The sequence below is a fragment of the Gigantopelta aegis genome, chromosome 10 (assembly GCF_016097555.1).
Source record: "Gigantopelta aegis isolate Gae_Host chromosome 10, Gae_host_genome, whole genome shotgun sequence".
In the NCBI taxonomy this organism is placed as follows: domain Eukaryota; kingdom Metazoa; phylum Mollusca; class Gastropoda; order Neomphalida; family Peltospiridae; genus Gigantopelta; species Gigantopelta aegis.
The window spans coordinates 55,159,377-55,179,230 of record NC_054708.1 but is presented as its reverse complement, the minus strand read 5'-3'; the positions used below and the strand labels follow the sequence as shown (position 1 = coordinate 55,179,230).

At 36.6% G+C, this 19,854-nt stretch overlaps 1 protein-coding gene across 2 annotated transcripts in view; it reads right to left on the bottom strand.

The window, feature by feature from the left end:
* LOC121383230 (B-cell linker protein-like) overlaps positions 1–19,854 on the bottom strand; it is a 54,014-nt gene that overhangs the window by 13,549 nt on the left and 20,611 nt on the right. The window contains exons 8-13 of one of the 2 annotated variants that reach the window (XM_041513122.1): positions 18,132–18,163; positions 14,678–14,798; positions 5,695–5,778; positions 4,475–4,614; positions 2,528–2,605; positions 857–914 (exon numbers count right to left, since the gene is read on the bottom strand). In XM_041513122.1, coding sequence (XP_041369056.1) covers positions 857–914; positions 2,528–2,605; positions 4,475–4,614; positions 5,695–5,778; positions 14,678–14,798; positions 18,132–18,163 — 513 coding nt within the window. The remainder of the gene's footprint in view (positions 1–856; positions 915–2,527; positions 2,606–4,474; positions 4,615–5,694; positions 5,779–14,677; positions 14,799–18,131; positions 18,164–19,854) is intronic. The other variant, XM_041513123.1, reaches the window with a different exon arrangement.

The following is a 19,854-nucleotide window of genomic DNA, read 5'->3' as shown; positions in this document are numbered from 1 at the left end:
ATTTTGGGATTCCATATTATTATTTTATGCTTCTGACCTACAATTTGGGATTTGTGGAAGCATGAAATCGTGCTAAACTCACAGCCTACTTATAATGATATATACCAGTAATATGATACTGCAAGAAATTTAATCTGAAGGAAATGAAAAGGAATATTTGTTTAACATAATATATTTGTTTAACATAGTATATTTTATGGTTATATATTAGGTAATTGGAGTGCCTACAATAAACATGTACAATCATGTAATATGGAGTGAGTCTAGTGATATCTTAGCATTTAGCCTAGAAGGAGAGGATTTCTACTGCTATACAAGCTAAAACTACCATAAAACATTTTCAGAGAGACAGAAGCCTTTGATATACTAGTTACGGTAACGGGGCATCAATTGGGATGGGACAAAGCTGACAGGTCCATCCTATGTTAAATGTTTTGTTTGTTAAGCCGCACCATTTGTTTTTAGTTGTCTATATTTTGAAAACAAAATACATGTATATACATCGGAGAAGCGAAAAACAGCAATAATAAAATTAAAATTCTGAGCAAAGAAACATTTTACTTTTCATTCTGGCAGATTGTAGTTTTATCTTCATAAACTACATAAGAAGTTACACCTTTTTGTTTTCACAACTTTCACATTTAACCCCATTTGTTTTCCAGACTCGTACACTTTACTGAAATGCACAGCACATACCACAGCCTTTGATACACTAGTTATGTAGGACTGGTTGGAGTGGTGGGAAATGAGTTCAGTGAGTTTTATCTGATTATCTCTTGCATTTCTAACAAACTATCTACAAGGGAGAACAATCCCATCTCCATGGACAAAGTTCTAAGAGACGGTGAACTCTTACCTGACGGTTGTGAGGTCTTTCTTGGAGGAAGCTGTGGTTGATTTTCACTGGTGTTCTGCTGAAAATGGATTATTTAATTCTTAAACATTACTTACTGACACATTAATTATTCAGAACATTAATTTGAGCACACTGATTTATTAATCAACAGCTATTGATGTCACGCATGTGATGTCGCATGCATAGCTCTAGGTCATCATACAATGTAGCTCAAATAACAGAAATAATAGCATTCCTCCTTAATTTTTATGGACTGCAGAATAAGACTATATGTCTCTAAGACTATATGTCAAAATTACCAAATGTTTGACATCCAATAGCCGATGATTAATAAATCAATGTGCTCTAGTGGTGTCATTAAACAAAACAAACTTTAACTTTTAAAACAGAATTCAGGGTATGTAGTAAAGTTTAATTACGGAATCTGTAGTTCAACTACATGTAGCTGCCAGCTAGTCATCCAGTGACGGTTTGCAGTGTCTATCGCCACTCTTGTCACAAGCTGATACAATCCCTCAGGCATGCGTGCATGGTTTTCACTTCACTAATCTAATGACTCACTGTTGCTTTTTAAAAAATTATTGTTTAGATTGGCTGCAATGTTGACTGGACACCACTTTGTGAATTGTTCTTACATTATCACTTTGAAGCCAACATTGATTGGTACATAAATATGCTGTGTTGTCACTAGTTATTTTCACTGGAGATGTACCTCAGATTTAACTAAAAAATACACAAAGTTAAACATAATATTTCAAGGAAGGCCACCACTCTCAGTAATTTCAGTTAGTGAGTGACTAATGGAGAGATGTGTTCATTTCATGATTACAGCATCAGGCTACCGAATATGGAAATACCAGGAGACAAAACAAAGACAAGTCGACACACGAAATTATGGAGAAAAAAGTTTGTTTTGTTTAACAGCACCACTAGAGCACATTGATTTATTAATCATTGGCTATTGGATGTCAAACATTTTGTAATTCTGGCATATAGTTTTAAGAGAGAAAACCTGCTACATTCTTCCATTAGTAGAAAGGGATCTTTTATATGCACCATTCCACAGACAGGATAGCACATACCATAGCCTTTGATATACCAGTCTTAGTGCACTGGCTGGAGCGAGAAATAGCCCAATGGGCCCAGTGGAAATCGATCCTAAACCGACCTTGCATCAGACGAGTTCTTTACCACTGAGCTATGTCCCACCCCACATGAAGGAAGGAAGGAAATGTTTTATTTAACGACGCACTCAACACATTTTATTTCCGGTTATATGGCGTCAGACATATGGTTAAGGACCACACAGATACTGAGAGAGGAAACCCGCTGTCGCCACTTCATGGGCTACTCTTTTCGATTAGCAGCATGGGATCTTTTATATGCACCATCCCATAGACAGGATAGCACATACCACAGCCTTTGATGTACCAGTCATGGTGCACTCGCTGAAGCAAGAAATAGCCCAATGGGCCCACTGGCAGGGATCGAAACTAAACCGCCCACGCATCAAGCGAGGACCCCACATGAATGAAAGAAATGAATCAGGTTATATGAATGTAGTAGGTTGTGTGTTTGAAAGCACAGCAGATCATTAAATGTGGATGTTACATAAGGCAAAGCTAGTTTTATTCTCCGATAATAAAAACAAATACAAATAAAGGTTTATACCTTCAAGGTGCTTGAACCTTTCTTGGCAGATCGAGGTCCTGGAACTGGGGGAAGCTGGCGTTGACTCAATTTATCTTCCTGCAAAACAAGCAAAAGTCAGAACATCAGTTGAGTAAGAAACTGATTTGGCACTGTCTGCATTTCCCATCAATTTGCTGTCTCCAAAGTGGTCAGACTAAGCCCACAGCTAAAGCTGATGTGTGGCATGGATAGCCACAAGCGACAAGCACCTGTCGCGGTTGGAGAGACAAGGATTGGGATGGGATGTGGAGGTGGACAGTAAAAGAAGTTAAAAGTTAGGGGAACCCGCCAGATGAGATGGAAGTCAAAGGAGAGAAAGGAAAGGGGCAGTACGTGGCATAAAAAAATAATATTTTGTCATTTTGCATCAACTTTCACTTGTTTCCCATCAACTGTCAGTAGTTTTTCATCAACTTTCACTTGTTTCCCATCAACTGTCAGTAGTTTTGCATCAACTTTCACTTGTTTCCCATCAACTGTCAGTAGTTTTGCATCTATTTCAAATTCTGTCCCGGGTCGGGCCCCCGTCTATCCAGAGACGGGACCCGGGACAGACATGCTCGAAACCTTCGTGGTATATGAACATGACAAAATTATCCACTCCACTATTTTAAATAATTTCCCATAAACTTTCACTCATTTCCCACCAATTTTCAGTCATTTTCTATCAACTTCCATTGGTTTCCCATCAGTTTTCAGTTACTTGTGATCAACTTTGACTTGTAATGTAAAATACTGATGTGTTAAATAAAAACAAAGTGAATAATTTTCATTTCAACTTATTTCTGTGCTTTCATGCAATTAAGGTTCAAGTACACTGTCCTGTGTATACACACACCTCAGCTAACTGGGCTGTCTGTCCAGGACAGTGAGTTAGTTGTTAATTGTTAGTGGTTAGTGAAAGAGAAGAGGGTGTAGTGGTCTTACACCTACTCATCGAGTCGTTAAAACTTGCTCTAGGTGGGAGCCGGTGCCAGGCAGCGAACCCAGTACCTACCAGCCTTATGTCTGATGGCTTAACCACCACCGAGGCTGGTAAATGTGAATCACAGAAACCTGTACTATAGTTGTGGCTGGAAGGAAGAAGAAGAAGTTTGTTTTGTTTAACGACACCACTAGAGCACATTGATTTATTAATCATCGGCTACTGGATGTCAAACATATGGTCATTTTGACACAGTCATGGAAAGAAAACCCACTACATTGTTTTCATTAGTAGCAAGAGATCTTTTATATGCACAATCCCCCAGACAGGATAGTACATACCACAACCTTTGATATACCAGTCGTGGTGCGCTGGCTGGAAGGAGAAATAGCCCAATGGGCCCATTGACAGGGATCGATCCGAAACCGACCGTGCATCAAGCGAGTGTTTTACCACTGGGCTATGTCCCGTCCCGGCTGTAAGGAATGAAAAATAGTCACTTGCTATTTAAAACTCCGATCACACAAACCTCTACCGGTGGTGGTGGTAGTCGATTAGTCTTCCTGTGTGATAGCGGTGGCTGTGGCGCCCAGACTGGAAGGAATGAAAGATATTCACTTGCTATTTAAAACTCTGATCACACAAACCTCTACCGGCGGTGGTGGTAGTCGATCAGTCTTCCTGTGTGATAGCGGTGGCTGTGGCGCCCCGACTGGAAGGAATGAAAGATATTCACTTGCTATTTAAAACTCTGATCACACAAACCTCTACCGGCGGTGGTGGTAGTCGATCAGTCTTCCTGTGTGATAGCGGTGGCTGTGGCGCCCCGACTGGAAGGAATGAAAGATATTCACTTGCTATTTAAAACTCTGATCACACAAACCTCTACCGGCGGTGGTGGTAGTCGATCAGCCTTCCTGAGTGATAGCGGTGGCTGTGGCGCCCCGACTGGAAGGAATGAAAGATATTCACTTGCTATTTAAAACTCTGATCACACAAACCTCTACCGGCGGTGGTGGTAGTCGATCAGCCTTCCTGTGTGGTAGCGGTGGCTGTGGCGCGGGATGCGACGGGACATCTTTGCCACTAACTGCAGGCTCCGACGATCTCCGTCTAGGACGTGGAGGTGGTGGCTGTGGTGCTGAAAATAATCCTTCACCAGTTACCGGAATAAAACATCATTTTGTTATAAAACACTCGACAAATGTTTTAATAAAAATCCTGTCCTGGACGAAGGAGCCGGCGAAAGTCGACACCTGTGCCCAGGACAGGCGTGTGCTACAACAGCTTGTTCTGAATGTGCACATTAAAACCTATGACCTGACCTGAAATGATCTTTAATAAAAACAGACGAAGAAGAAAAAATGGTTTATTTAACAATGCACTCACCACATTTTTTTTAAAATTTAAGTTATATGCCATCAGACATAGTTAAGGACCACATAGATATTGAGGAAATCTGCTTCCACTACACCAAGGTTACAATACAATATTTTTACTTTTTTCAATACTAAATGCACATTTTGTATTTTTCCCAACATGTCCATGTTGACCAGTTAATATTTCAATTGTATGATGTAGAGAAAGGTCTTTATATAGGCTACGCCAATCCCATCTGGTAATATATAATATATGAACAGAAATAAATATTGCTTAAACCGAACATTTGGCAATTTTGACATAGTCTTAGAAAGGAAACCCGCTATATTTTTTCATTAGTAGCAAGAGATCTTTTATATGCACCATCCCAGATAGGATAGCACATACATGTACCACAGCCTTTGATATACATGTACTAGTCATGGTGTACTGACTAGAACGAGAAATAGCCCTATGGGACCATCGATGGGGATCGATCCTCAACCGACCGCACATCAAATGAGCACTTTACCACAGGGCTACGTCCCGCCATTTGTTATAAAGTAGATCAGCTGTCCATTGATCTGGCTTTTTTATTTCAACTTATATCCAATTAAGGTTTAAGCACGCTGTCCTGGGCATACACCTCAGCTATCTGGGCTGTCTGTCCAGGACAGTGGGTTAGTTGGTTTGTGGTTAGTGAGAGAGAAGAGGGTGTAGTGATCTTACACCTACCCATTGAGTCGTTAAAACTTGCTCTGGGTGGGAGCCGGTACCGGGTTGCGAACCCTGTACCTACCAGCCTTATGTCCAATGGCTTAAGCACGACACCACTGAAGCCGGTGATCTGGCTTTTAATTACCTTGTTGCAGTGGTTCAACGTAATCTTCTTCATCTGGATTCTCATTCTCGTCATCATCGTCGTCCTGGTGATGCTGCTGACGTGCTACAAACACAATACTCATTTAAAATGGCCCCGATACAAAACTCATTTAAAATGGCCCCACTACAAAACTCATTTAAAATGGCCCCACTACAAAACTCATTTAAAATGGCCCCGATACAAAACTCATTTAAAATGGCCCCGATACAAAACTCATTTAAAATGGCCCCCATACAAAGAAAACTCTTTCACACAACACAATAGAAAGTGATAATGCATCGTGGGGCATTTTTCACCAAGTGAATGTGAACCTTTCCCAATGATGGTGATTTTATATGGCATCTCAAGTCAGAATGTTGAGAGGAAATGTTAGTGCAAAGGGGTATAGGGCAGCAATATCCCCAGTAGTTTTCTACAAGTTGTTAGTTTATCATTTAAAAAATGGAGAATACATCCCTCCCTCCCCTCCAAAAAAAAGAAGGAAAAAAAGAGAAGATAAATAGATACTCATATCACTTCATGAGAGCATGGTGAGTTTCAGAATAAAAATTTTGTTTTAGCTATTTTAAAATATTGTTAATACTATGTATATATATATGTATATATATATAGACAAAACTACATATATGTGGTTTTCTGATTTCTGTATTCTACGAGTGTACTTCCTGCAGGAAACCCCGATGCCGCAGGCAGAGGGGTTTCCGGCAGGAAATACACGAGTGGAATACAGAAATCAGAAAACCACATTCATGTATATGTAGTTTTGTATTTATTACATACCCTAAATTGGAAAAATTTTTCCAAATAATAATTTAGAAATTGTAACACTGCTAGCTAATGACGGGGATTTCTAAATTTACACTAGATCAGCTGTGTTACTACACGGACCAAAGAACCACCAATTATTACACATAGGAATATAGTTCTATTTAAACAATAAACAGAAATAAGAAAGAACGAGTGAAAAGTTACCTATAATTTTAATGATATTGTTTGAAATGCCCTTTAAAGACAATGTAATAGCTAAAATTCACGAACAATATATTATTTAATTTGCTCGTAATACGTCAGAAAACCTTCAGCGTGCCAGTTTTATCAACGAAGAAAAATGTCAAGAACTGTTCACTCAGTGTCTGAGTCGTCATCGGTGTGTTTTCTTTTATTGATGTTCATGGAATTATTCGTTGCTGAAAAGTTTACGTTTATATTAAATGTGCCTCCATAAATCATCACTCCACTGAATAATCCGGTTGACAGTTCATTCAAGTTTTCTACGTGAGGAGACGGCATTGTTGCTAAAGTCGACGACAGTCACTTTTCGCACCCTTGTTTTGGCTTCGTACACAATAAATATAGCATATCTTACCGTAATTTCACTAGAAATCCATATTTCGTAAAAGGTGCAATTTTTTAATCACAAGATTTTGTTCAAAGACATCCAGGTGCATTAGTAATGTTAAGAAGAAAAAAAATTCAATAGCAATTTTACATTGGAATTTTTCCAAAAAGCAAACGTCATGTACCCAGTTTATAGTTATTGTAAGGCGATGCAAAGTGACGTCATTGGAATACTGACGTCATTCAAATTCAAAATTAGCTGTATTATTACAATGCTGCGCCACATTAAAATAAAAACTAGTCTACTAACCTTGACCCCTGTCAAATTCCTATAACAAGCAGACAACGCTGTTTATAGGTCGGTACTTTTTTTTATTTTTCATAATTATGGACAAAATATTAATTTGAAGTTTTGAAAGATGAAAGAACTAAAACGTACCTTTTGTCAAATATATCATATCACAAAATTATAGTTGGAGATGTTTTATTTATTGAAAAAGAATAAGAATTGTGTACGATGTAACGAAGCCAAAACAAGGGTTCAAAAAGTGACTGTCGTCGACCTTAACTATCGTGGATTAAAAGCTCGTTGGTTAGTAGTGTTCCCGTCTCAAGTTTTGTTATTGCACTCATTAAATTGTAAATATTTGTCACCGTTTTCGTCTGTTTTCAGTTCAAATTTTCCACAAAATAACACTTTAAACAAACTAAGCACAAACTTTGTTTACATATCACGAAGGGCATTCCTGGTAACCATGTGCTATAAATAGTAGCGTTGAATACGGTATAGTTCCGGCAGTTGAGTTGAATACGGAAAGTTGTATTCAATTCTTGTATTCAGAGCTGTATTTATATAGTAAGATTTAATGGGTATGTAATATATATATATATATATATATATATATATATATATATATATATATATATATATATATATATATATATATATATATATACACATACACACACAGTGAAACCCCTCTAAATCAGACATCAATAAGACCAAGTAAAAAATGTCTGGTTTGTGGTAATTCTGGTTTACAGAGGGTCTTGTTTTATAAATATTAGTACACTGCTTCTTAGATCAGGTGAAGCATAGTGTCCAGCAGTAGTGATCGACTGATAAATTTACAATAGTTCACATTCACTTTTACAAACTGCTTTGCCTTCACATTTATGGACTATTGGATATTACAATATTCGTCAGGATCATCTTTTCAATTGCATTCACTTGGTGGAAAACATCGCTACAACAGAATATGTAACTGAAATGAAGAAATGCAATACAAACTCTGCATCAGTGAATACAATGAAATGATGTACTTCAATACAAACTCTGCATCAGTGAATACAATGAAATGACATACTGCAATACAAACTGCATCAGTGAACACAATGAGATGACATACTGCAATACAAACTGCATCAGTGAACACAATGAGATGACATACTGCAATATAAACTGCATCAGTGAATACAATGAGATGATGTTCTGCAATACAAACTACATCAGTGAATACAATATGATATGATGTACTTCAATATAAACTACATCAGTGGACACAATGAGATGATGTACTGCAATACAAACTACATCAGTGAATACAATGAGATGATATACTGCAATACAAACTATATCAGTGGACACAGTGAAATGATGTACTGCAATACAAACTATATCAGTGAATACAATAAGATGATGTACTGCAATACAAACTATATCAGTGAATACAATGAGATGATGTACTGCAATACAAACTGCATCAGTGAATACAATGAGAGGATGTACTGCAATACAAACTATATCGGTGGACACAATGAGATGATGTACTGCAATACAAACTACATCAGTGAATACAATGAGATGATGTACTGCAATACAAACTATATCAGTGGACACAGTAAGATGATGTACTGCAATACAAACTATATCAGTGAATACAATAAGATGATGTACTGCAATACAAACTATATCAGTGAATACAATGAGATGATGTACTGCAATACAAACTATATCGGTGGACACAATGAGATGATGTACTGCAATACAAACTATATCAGTGAATACAATGAGATGATGTACTGCAATACAAACTATATTGGTGGACACAATGAGATGATGTACTGCAATACAAACTACATCAGTGAATACAATGAGATGATGTACTGCAATATAAACTATATCAGTGAATACAATGAGATGATGTACTGCAATACAAACTACATCGGTGAATACAATGAGATGATGTACTGTTATACAAACTGCATCAGTGAATACAATGAGATGACATACTGCAATACAAACTATCAGTGAATACAATGAGATGATGTACTTCAATACAAACTCTGCATCAGTGAATACAATGAGATGATGTACTGTTATACAAACTGCATCAGTGAATACAATGAGATGATGTACTTCAATACAAACTCTGCATCAGTGAATACAATGAGATGATGTACTGTTATACAAACTGCATCAGTGAATACAATGAGATGACACTGTTATACAAACTGCATCAGTGAATACAATGAGATGATGTACTTCAATACAAACTCTGCATCAGTGAATACAATGAGATGACATACTGTTATACAAACTACATCAGTGAATACAATGAGATGATGTACTGCAATACAAACTATCAGTGAATACAATGAGATGATGTACTTCAGTACAAACTGCATTAGTGAATACAATGAAATGATGTACTTCAATACAAACTCTGCATCAGTGAATACAATGAGATGACACACTGCAATACAAACTGCATCAGTGAATACAATGAGATGACACACTGCAATACAAAGTCAAACTCTGTACCAGTGAATATAATGAGATGATGCACTGCAATATTACCAATCACTGTAAACACTGCTATTTTTTAAGCAATGTTAAAAGAATAACTTTATAATAAACTAAAGTTAAAAACAGACAAAAAAATGCTTTGCCAAGTTGTAGTCAAATACCAAGACATTACATGATTATGCTTTCATTTCCAGTAATGGCTATTTCAAAATTTACTTTTTTTTAAATTGCTGCATTAAAACTGCTTTTTGGCTAAAAGGAAACAGGACCAAGACTTAACTGAATAGTGATGTAGTTCATATGATTTTTTCTTTGAATAGTGACATAATTTGATTTGTGAGGAATCCTTGGTTTCAGATAAAGTCTGGAATGTTTAGCACTTTTGAGAATATTGAGAATACAAAGTAAACACTGATAGAATACTGACGCATATATGTATTTATGAATGGATGGATGGGTAGATGGATGGATGGATGGATGGATGGATGGATGGGTGGATGGACTGATGGAAGGACAGATAAAGGGATAAAAGGATTGAAGAACTGATGGACAGATGTATGTATGGATGCATGCATGGATGGGTGAATATATGGATAGATGAACAGAAATGGATGGATGGATGAATGTATGGATGGATGGATTGATGGACTGATGGATGAACAGATGGATGGACGGACGGACGGACGGACCAACAGATTGATGGATGGATGGATGGATGGATGGACCTATAAGATGCACGTCATTGAGTATTTGGCTGGATCAAATAATAAAAGCTTACATGTACATAAGTAAAGATGAAACCGTGGCAAGGCAATGCTTGTGTAACAAAACCTAAGCACTTTGTTTAATCCACAATTAAAATATATTTTGTCTCAAGTGCCAAAGCATTTTTCATTTCAACTTATTTTCGTGCTTATATCCAATTAAGGTTCAAGCATGCTGTCCTGGGCACACATATCAGCTATCTGGGCTGTCTGTGGGTTAGTTGTTAATTGTTAGGGGTTAGTGAAAGAGATGAGCTAGGGTGTAGTGGCCTTACACCTACCCACTGAGTCGTTAAAACTCGCTCTGGGTGGGAGCCGGTACTGGGATGCGAACCCAGTACCTACCAGCCTTATGTCCAATGGCTTTACCATGACACCACTGAGGCTAAAGCAGAAACCTGCTGCTGCTGCCGCCACCTCAGACTATTCCTTCCAGTTAGCAGTGTGGGGGGGGGGGGGGGGAAGGCAGCTCTTTTATATGCACATTCACACAGACAGGAATATAGCATATAGGATACATTAAATTAAAAGTTTTGTTTAACGACACCACTAGAGCACACTGATTTATTAATCATCAGCTACTGGATGTCAAACATTTGGTAATTTTGAAATTTGGTCTTAGAGAGAAAACTAGCAATATTTTTCCATTAGTAGCCATGGATCTTTTATATGCACCACCCCACAGACAGGACAGCACATACCACGGCCTTTGATATACCAGTCATGGTGCACTGGCTGAAATAAAAAATAGCCCAATGGGCACACCAACAGGGATCAATCCCAGACCGATCGGCACATCAAGCAGGTGCTTTTCCACTAACAAAATATTTACCGGTAAATGACTAAAATTACATACTGTATATACTGAGTTTCTTCCCGCCCCAATAGCATGCATTAATTTCTTGCCCACTTCATGGTGCCAAAAACATCTGTCTAGCACCCCATGGCTAGACAACTTCTAAATACACCTGACATCATAACTGATGTTTTACGATGATTGACATCATAACTCATATTTTGAAGAATTCAGTTGAATTATGTATTCCCCAAGTTGCCATTTCACGTTGTATCACTGTTTTAAAAATATTTAAACAAATTAATATTCTTAATTTTATATTTATAGTTAAGTTCTAACATTTATGTAGATGCACAATGTGGACTCTATTTAATCATGTGTGATTAAATGATATTGTACGTGAAATGTTTATGAATCGTTCTACAATAAACAAACCATAGCTTACAAAATGTTTTGTTACGGTAATTAAATGGGCAAGAAAAAGAATCAATCACCGTTGTGAAGTATAGATTATAAGACTCCATCAAATGCGGTCATGTGGGATAGAAAAAGTACACCCGAGGTGGTGAAAAGTTCGACCTGGGACAAGGCTTGCCAAGTCCCATGGTCAAAATTTTCACCACCGAGGGTGTACTTTTTTTTAACTCACATGATCGCATATGATGGGAGTCTTTTTCTCTCATTCACTCGGTAAATAAACCATTATTTTACACGAACAGACAAAGATGGTTGAACAAGTAACTTTTTTATTTGACCATTTTGTCATAAATAAATTTAAAACTGTCTAATGATGTCACGTCACCACCTCACATTAATATGGCGTCATATATTACCAATGATGTCATGTTAAACGGAAGCGTGTGATATCCCATGTAAGATAGAAATTTCTTACATGACTTTCTTTCATGGGATAGCTCTGTTCCATATACCTGAGGATGAGAGAAAAGGCAATTCCAACACTCTGGACAAAATGTTTTTGTAAGGGTCTCAGTAAACCATGGCCGTCACAAAAACATTTTGTCCCTCGGGTTGGAATTGTCTTATCTAATACCTCACAACAGAAGAAGTAGAAGAAGTTTGTTTTGTTCAATGACACCACAAGAACACATTGATTAATTAATCATTGGCTATTGGATGTCAAACATTTGGTATTTCTGACTCGTAGTCATCAGAGGAAACCTGCTACATTTTGTCAATGCAGCAAGGAATCTTTTATATGCATTTTCCCACAGACAGGAAAACACATACCACCACCTTTGACCAGTTGTGGTGCACTGGTTGGAACGAGAAAAACCCCAATCACCTGAATGGATCCATCGAGATGGTTAGATCCTGCAACGCAAGCACCTCAAGCGAGCACTCAACTGACTGAGCTAAATCCCGTCCCCCTCACAATAGTGATAGATTCTATTAGTCCATACAGTAGCCTTCAGATGGTTAACAGTGATGGTGAACTGTTTGGAGTTAACTGAATGAGTGACCAACTGGAATGATCGTACAATCCACTGCAGCTCTGACTATTTTGACTTAATTGAATGGGTCACCAAGATGAACACTCGTACAATCCGCTGCAGCTCTGACTACTTTGACTTAATTGAATGGGTCACCAAGGGGAATGATCGTACAATCCACTGCAGCTCTGACTGCTTTGATTTAATTGAATGGGTCACCAAGGGGAATGATCAGACAAGTCACTGCAGCTCTGACTGTTTTGACTTAATTGAATGAGTCACCAAGAGCAGCTCTGGCAAGCACTAGTTCTATCATCAAGATACATTCAACTTCTAAGGCAAGTACAAAGTCAGGTAAGTTGCATATACGACAATGAAAATGCAATCTGTTATCTAGTACTTGAATCTTGTATTCCATTTACAAAATTGTTTATAAGCATGAGGCATATTGTGTTCTAATATGTTGTCACAGGGTGCATCAGGAAAGCTGAGGTCAAAGAAGAGGCGTGTTCAAAGACTAGACAAAGGCCACAAATTAGACTAGAAAAGGCACTGAAGTCCCAAGAACAGAATGGAACTGGAGAATGTCAGATGGGTAGGTGTGGTAGGGTTGGGGTGAGGGTGGGTGGAGAGTTAATTACATCAAAGATCAAGAACAGAAAAGAACTGGTGAATGTCTAAGAAAGATGGACCAAGTGTGCTAGGGTTGGGGTGAGCGTGGCTGGAGAGCTAATTTAGTCAAGGATCAAGGATGTCATGTATGTCTTCTAAATCATTGTATGTCTTCTAAAGCATTGTATATCTTCTAATGTCACGTATATCTTCTAAAGCTATGTATGTCTTCTAATGTCCTGTAAGTCTTCTAATGGCATGTATGTCTTCTAATGTCATGTTTATCTTCTAAAGTTATGTACGTATTCTAATCATAATGTCATGTAAGTCTTCTAATATCATGCATGTCTTCTAGCTAATGTCATGTATGTCTTCTAATGTCATGTGCATCTAGCTTCTAAAAGCCATGTATGTCTTCTAATGCTATGTATGTCTTTTACTGCCATGTAAGTCTTCTAATGTCATGTATGCCTTCTAAAGCCATGTATGTCTTTAATGTCATGTGCATCTTCTAAAGCCATGTATATCTTTCAATGCCATGTGTGTCTTCTAATGTCATGTATGCCTTCTAAAGCCATGTATGTCTTTAATGTCATGTGCATCTTCTAAAGCCATGTATATCTTTCAATGCCATGTGTGTCTTCTAATGTCATGTATGTCTTCTAAAGCCATGTATGTTTTTTAATGTCACGTATGTCTTCTAAAGGCATTTATCTCTTATGTCATATATGTCTTCTAAAGTCACATATGTCTTCTTAAATCATGCATGCCTTCTAAAATCGTAAATGTTTTCTAATGCTATGTATGTCTTCTAATACAATGTGTGTCTTCTAATGTCATCGTTAATGTCTTCTGACATCAATCTTTTAATGTCATATGGGGTTTTTTCTGATGTTACATATGTCCTCTTATGTATATTCTCCAATGTTATCTATGTAATGTATGTCCTATGAAAAGACATGTAATATTATGATCATGATGTGTTTTCTAGAGTCACCAGTCATGTAATATCTTGTGATACAATGTACCTTACGATAGTATAGTCATCTCTTTAACATCATGTATGTTCTTTAATTTCATGTGTCCTCCAACATCATATAAACTGTAAAAATTCAATCTACAGAAAAGCAACAACATATAACACAGCATGCAAACAAAACCCCAACATAAATAAGTTAAACTTGAGATGCACCTTGTCCGCCTGGCAGCCTCTTGCTTTCCCTGTGTTTCTGCAATGCATTCATCAAATTGGCTACTAGGCTGGATGGTGGTGGAGCCTGCGTTTCCAGCCCTGCATTAGGAGCTTCATAGTTCTACAGCACAGTAAGGCACAACGAAAGGTTATTATTGACAACTAAGCAAATGGCAAGATGTATCATAACCAAGGGCCTAATAGTTGTCTTTAACAATATATTTCTAACTTTCTACATTATGTTAAAATTAATGAATGTTTAACGACACCCTAGCACAGAAATACACATTAGTTACTGGGTGATTATGCTAAAACAAAAATCATTACTGTGCTACAAAAATAATTTTAATTTGAGTCAAATATTTAAAATCAAGACATAATGAAATGTAAAATACAAGAACAAACTTTGCATCATTTAAATGTTCAGTTTAGTCCTATCGTTTTGGCTCAGATAATAAGCTAAATCTGGGCTGTATAGTCCATGAGAGTTTCATCTCTGATATCATGCACATAAATACACCAGGGACGTGATTAGATGCTATGGATATGGGATCAACCCAATCCAGTTAACAGTGTTAATGTTGTCAGGAATGGAGAATGGGGAATGTTAATGTTGTGGACAACAAGGTAAGAGTAAATCTAATTAAAAAGTGCCCTTTTTTTTACCTTGTCCGCATTTTATGAAGCGATCTTAGCACTGAAATTACCTATAGTCTGTCCCATCCTCCTAAAAATATTTTTAATAAATAATTTTACTCTGGTTTGACATAAGACAAAAAGTAAAAGTGTTTTGGAAATAACAAAAAACCAACAACTATTTTTGTGTGCAATCTAGAAATCATCCGGCTCAGAAATAAATAACTTTTAGTAAATTCCATAGTATGAAAACAAGATGTTTCATGTGGGAAGGACTATAAGTGCTTAACTACTTTATACATGCAATAAAGGTTATTTAATTTAACACCAAGATCACTTCATAAAACAGATTCCTGGAGAAAACCTCCATTAATTGCTGTATCCTGAATCTTTTTGTACCCCACCATCAACACCACTGACATTATATTTGGCATACATCTGTAGAGACTGATTTTCTAGTAAGGTAGGTACTTAAGGAAAGCCATGCATGGGTTGGAAAGTATGAAGGAACAGATGTTGGTAACTAATAAGGTAGAGAACAATAATTTTGTTTAAAAAGAAGATAGGAATCCAACACAAAGGACTGAGTGGTTGAAAAGTAATAATACAAAATTAGGAATGAAGAAGAGTGGAAAATGGATAAGAGGATTAAAAAGAGGAAAGGGGAGGAGGGGGAAGAATAATTAGTTTGGTATATAGAAGGGTACCGGTTTTATAATTTGACCCAGTATTAGATTTCTGGAAAACTAGTTTCTAATATAATTCCCTACTATGAAAATAGAAAGTTTCATTAAAACTGAATCTGTAGCATTTAATAACAATAAATAAATAAATAAATAAATAAATGTTCTTGAAACTGATTACTTAGCCAGATGTTTTGATTGATATAATTATATGCCTTACAATTATCTACATGCATTATCTACAAGTTTTATTTGTTGTAAATGTTTATGTATCAAGAACACCCATCACCAACAAAGAACATGTAAAGCTTCATCTAATACTACATATAATTACTAGTATATAACAAAATAAACTATAGCTAAACTAAGCAGATTACCTCTCTCTGCCTCTTTGTGTTGTCAACACAGAGACTACAACCCAAATATAATATTACATTACTATATACTGTCAACTTTATGTGTCATGGCCAAGATATTCTTTTAATTCATTTTCATACATGTTAAAATATGACCTGAATATTAGGTTTTAATTTACACTTAAATAAAAAATATATAACTTACAACATGTACTGAATAATAGATTAGACTAATTTTACATACCAAGAATAAAATATATAACAGTTTGTTTTATATTATGATATTAGTAAGATAAAACCGACTAGTTTGGATGCATTCTTAAATCTGTATTTCTAATATTAAAACTAATGACTGTTTTCTTTATAAAAGAAGTCTGCAAATTAGTCACAAATGCATGCATACATGTATATATGGTACAAAGATTGTGACAGTTAAGTGATATATCCGACTGTTAATACAATTAAGATATCTAAATAAATTTTATTTGTCATTTTCAAAGTGGAAAAGCAACATTCAAGTGCATCAGACAGTTCAAGATAAAATAACTTTAATATATGACAGTTCAAGATAAAATAACTTTAATATATGACAGGGGATTAGCTTTGAACAATGCTTCTTTCATTTTAATATTTTTAAAGCTTTTTCTCCAAATAAGGTGTAGGCAGCTCTATCTACACTGACTGTTGAGGACAAGGGTTAACCTTGAACAGGTTAAAGGTTAGTGAGAGAGGAACTGGCAATGTGGTTATAAACACTGCCCTACACTGCTACGGGGCATCAAATTCGAGGAGACAATTTTGTGCCTAAAATACACATGCCCCAAATAATCATGCCCCAAATTAAGTACAACATGCTGACCTCAAAATATTTCACCTCAAAACCACTGAAATGTTAAGTTTAATTACATTAATATAACTAGAAATGCATCGCTGAATACGGACAGCTCTCCAGCAGCAGTTAATGATGGTACAGAACTAAAACGATCTTCCTGCGCTCAGAAAAGACAAACGGTCCTTGTTGTTCTCAAGTAACAGTCCTTCACGCATGAAAATATCAGGCGAGCGATAAATGACTCTCCTCATAAGCTCCAGGCGAAAGATCTTGAGTAAAGCTTGCACAAACTGACACACAGAAGTTTTGAATAGCACACATTGAACATTTACAGAAGCAGTGTAATTATATAGAGAATAACTACATGTAGTTAATGACGTCAGATATTCGCTTTATTCTGTGAAGGTAAGAATGGGAAATTTCGCAAGGCTCTACCAAGCGGAATTTGTCATTTAGCCTTTAACTAGTTATTACCTTTATCCTGCAGACCATAAAAATTAGGGGGAAAAGCTTTATTTCTGTTATTCCGGCAACATTGTACGATGACCTAGAGGTTAAATGAGTGATTTTGAAATGTAGCTATGCTAGTAGCAGGATATGACTTTGCTTTATCCATCATCCTATTCTGTCAATAGAAACGGTGGTTGCAGGATAAACACTAGCATTCAAACACTGGGGTTGGCTGGGCCAGATTCAAGCAGCTCCTTGTCAAATATCCATTTGAAACCATTTTTTCAGGTGGACGATAAAAAAAAACTTTTTCGAGATAAAATTAGGGTGCACTTAGGTGCTCAAGCGCGATGGCAATCGTGCATCTCAGATGTGAAGGACTGGTACTAATAGTCACATATTAATCACTGAAAGTTGTGGAAAGGTTGAAGATTACATGCAGCAGTTTAATGTTTAGGGAGGTGAATGCGTGCCAGCATATAAACAAACAAACTTACATCCTGGTCATCTGGCCAACTGCCATCGTGATCTAGAAAGAGCCACCAACAAGAACATAATCAAGAAAAAAGAAATGTTTGATTTCAACACAGTTTATTTATGGTTATATGGCGTTGGCCATATGGTGAAGGACCACACAGATACTGATAGAGGAAATCCGCTGTCGCAACTTCATGGGCTACTCTTTTCGATTAGAAGCAAGGGATCTTTTATATGAACCATCCCACAGACAGAATAGTACAGGATTACACCAGTTGTGGAGCACTGGTTGGAATGAGAAATAGCACAATGGGTCCACTGACGGGAATCGATCCTAGATCGATTGCCTATCAGGCAAGCACTGTACCACTGAGCTACATCCCACCCTAGAACATAATTACTACACAAGTAACTGAATAACTGAGTTAGTGAGTAACTTAGTGAGTGAGTGAGTGAGTCCTAACGCGGTACGTCTGCAGCACCAAATAAACTTGTCTTGTAAAACAGATTTTAAGAATCTGCATGGGTATTGAAAATCTTTAGTTTTGAACACGACTCTTCACCCTTTCTCACTGGTTGAAAATAAATAACAAAGAACCAATCAGACAGTGGTTTATCCTAACTGACAACCTCGACCTTCAAACAAACAATATTCTTTACTACCATTTATATTGAACAGCACAACTTGAGTGAATGCATGAACTGCTATAAAAATATACATGCATACCGCCAAAAAACAAAATCATTATGTTAAAAAAATCTCTAGCTTTTGGTTAACATATTTAGTTGACTGAAAACATATTTTACTGAAAAAAGAACAAAAAGTTTGAGCACAAGTTTACTAACTTATGAGGCCTCTTCTTTATTTAGTACATGTATGTCTGGTTTATTGGTTACAATGCACAGTGAAATTATAACTGTATCTCTATTGTGGAATAATGAACTGAAGCTCTAAACAGGACACAATATTTCACAAGAACTGTTGTTCTGTTCATGTGTAGGTTAAGCAACTTTAAAATCACGTGAACCGCCAATTGGTTACATGGTGAACAATTAATTTCTAAAATTAAAAGTACCCTATTTGAAGTCAAATTGAAAATTAGTTGGTTTTTTTTTTTAAATACATTTGAAGTACCAATGTAGCATAGAACTGTAGTTCAAGTGTTTTATGCCTGAAATCCTAGTGGTATAGGGACATGTTAAAAGTACTCTCAGGTATTTTACAATTAGGTAGGTCTATCTCATCGGTTACAAGAACAATATTCACGTAACCGAACAATCGGTTACCTAAGAAAAACTTGTGTGAATCGACTTTGGGTTACCTAAGATTTTGAAATATTGTGCCTGTATAAATGATATCTGTGTAATATAAAGAAAATGATAATATATACCACAGAGAGCATGAGAGGTGAGCACTAGCTCATACTCACCTCATGCTCACAAAAAGATCAAAAGAGATGTCTGTTTCAGCACTCAGCTTTTATCATATTGTTTAAGAATTTGTTATGTTGCTCTTTTATTTAAGATGTGTGGAAATAATCTCCTTATTTGAAATATCTCTCTTGGAATTACATGTAATATCAGGGCCCAATTTCACAAAACATCGTAAGCCTAGTTTTGCACGTAAACGTAAATCCACAATTAAACCACAGTTCTTATTACTATTATAGTTCAACAAATATAGTTAGAAGAACACATATTTCATTTTCTTTTGTCTTCAAAATACTCCAGCTTCCGTAATGA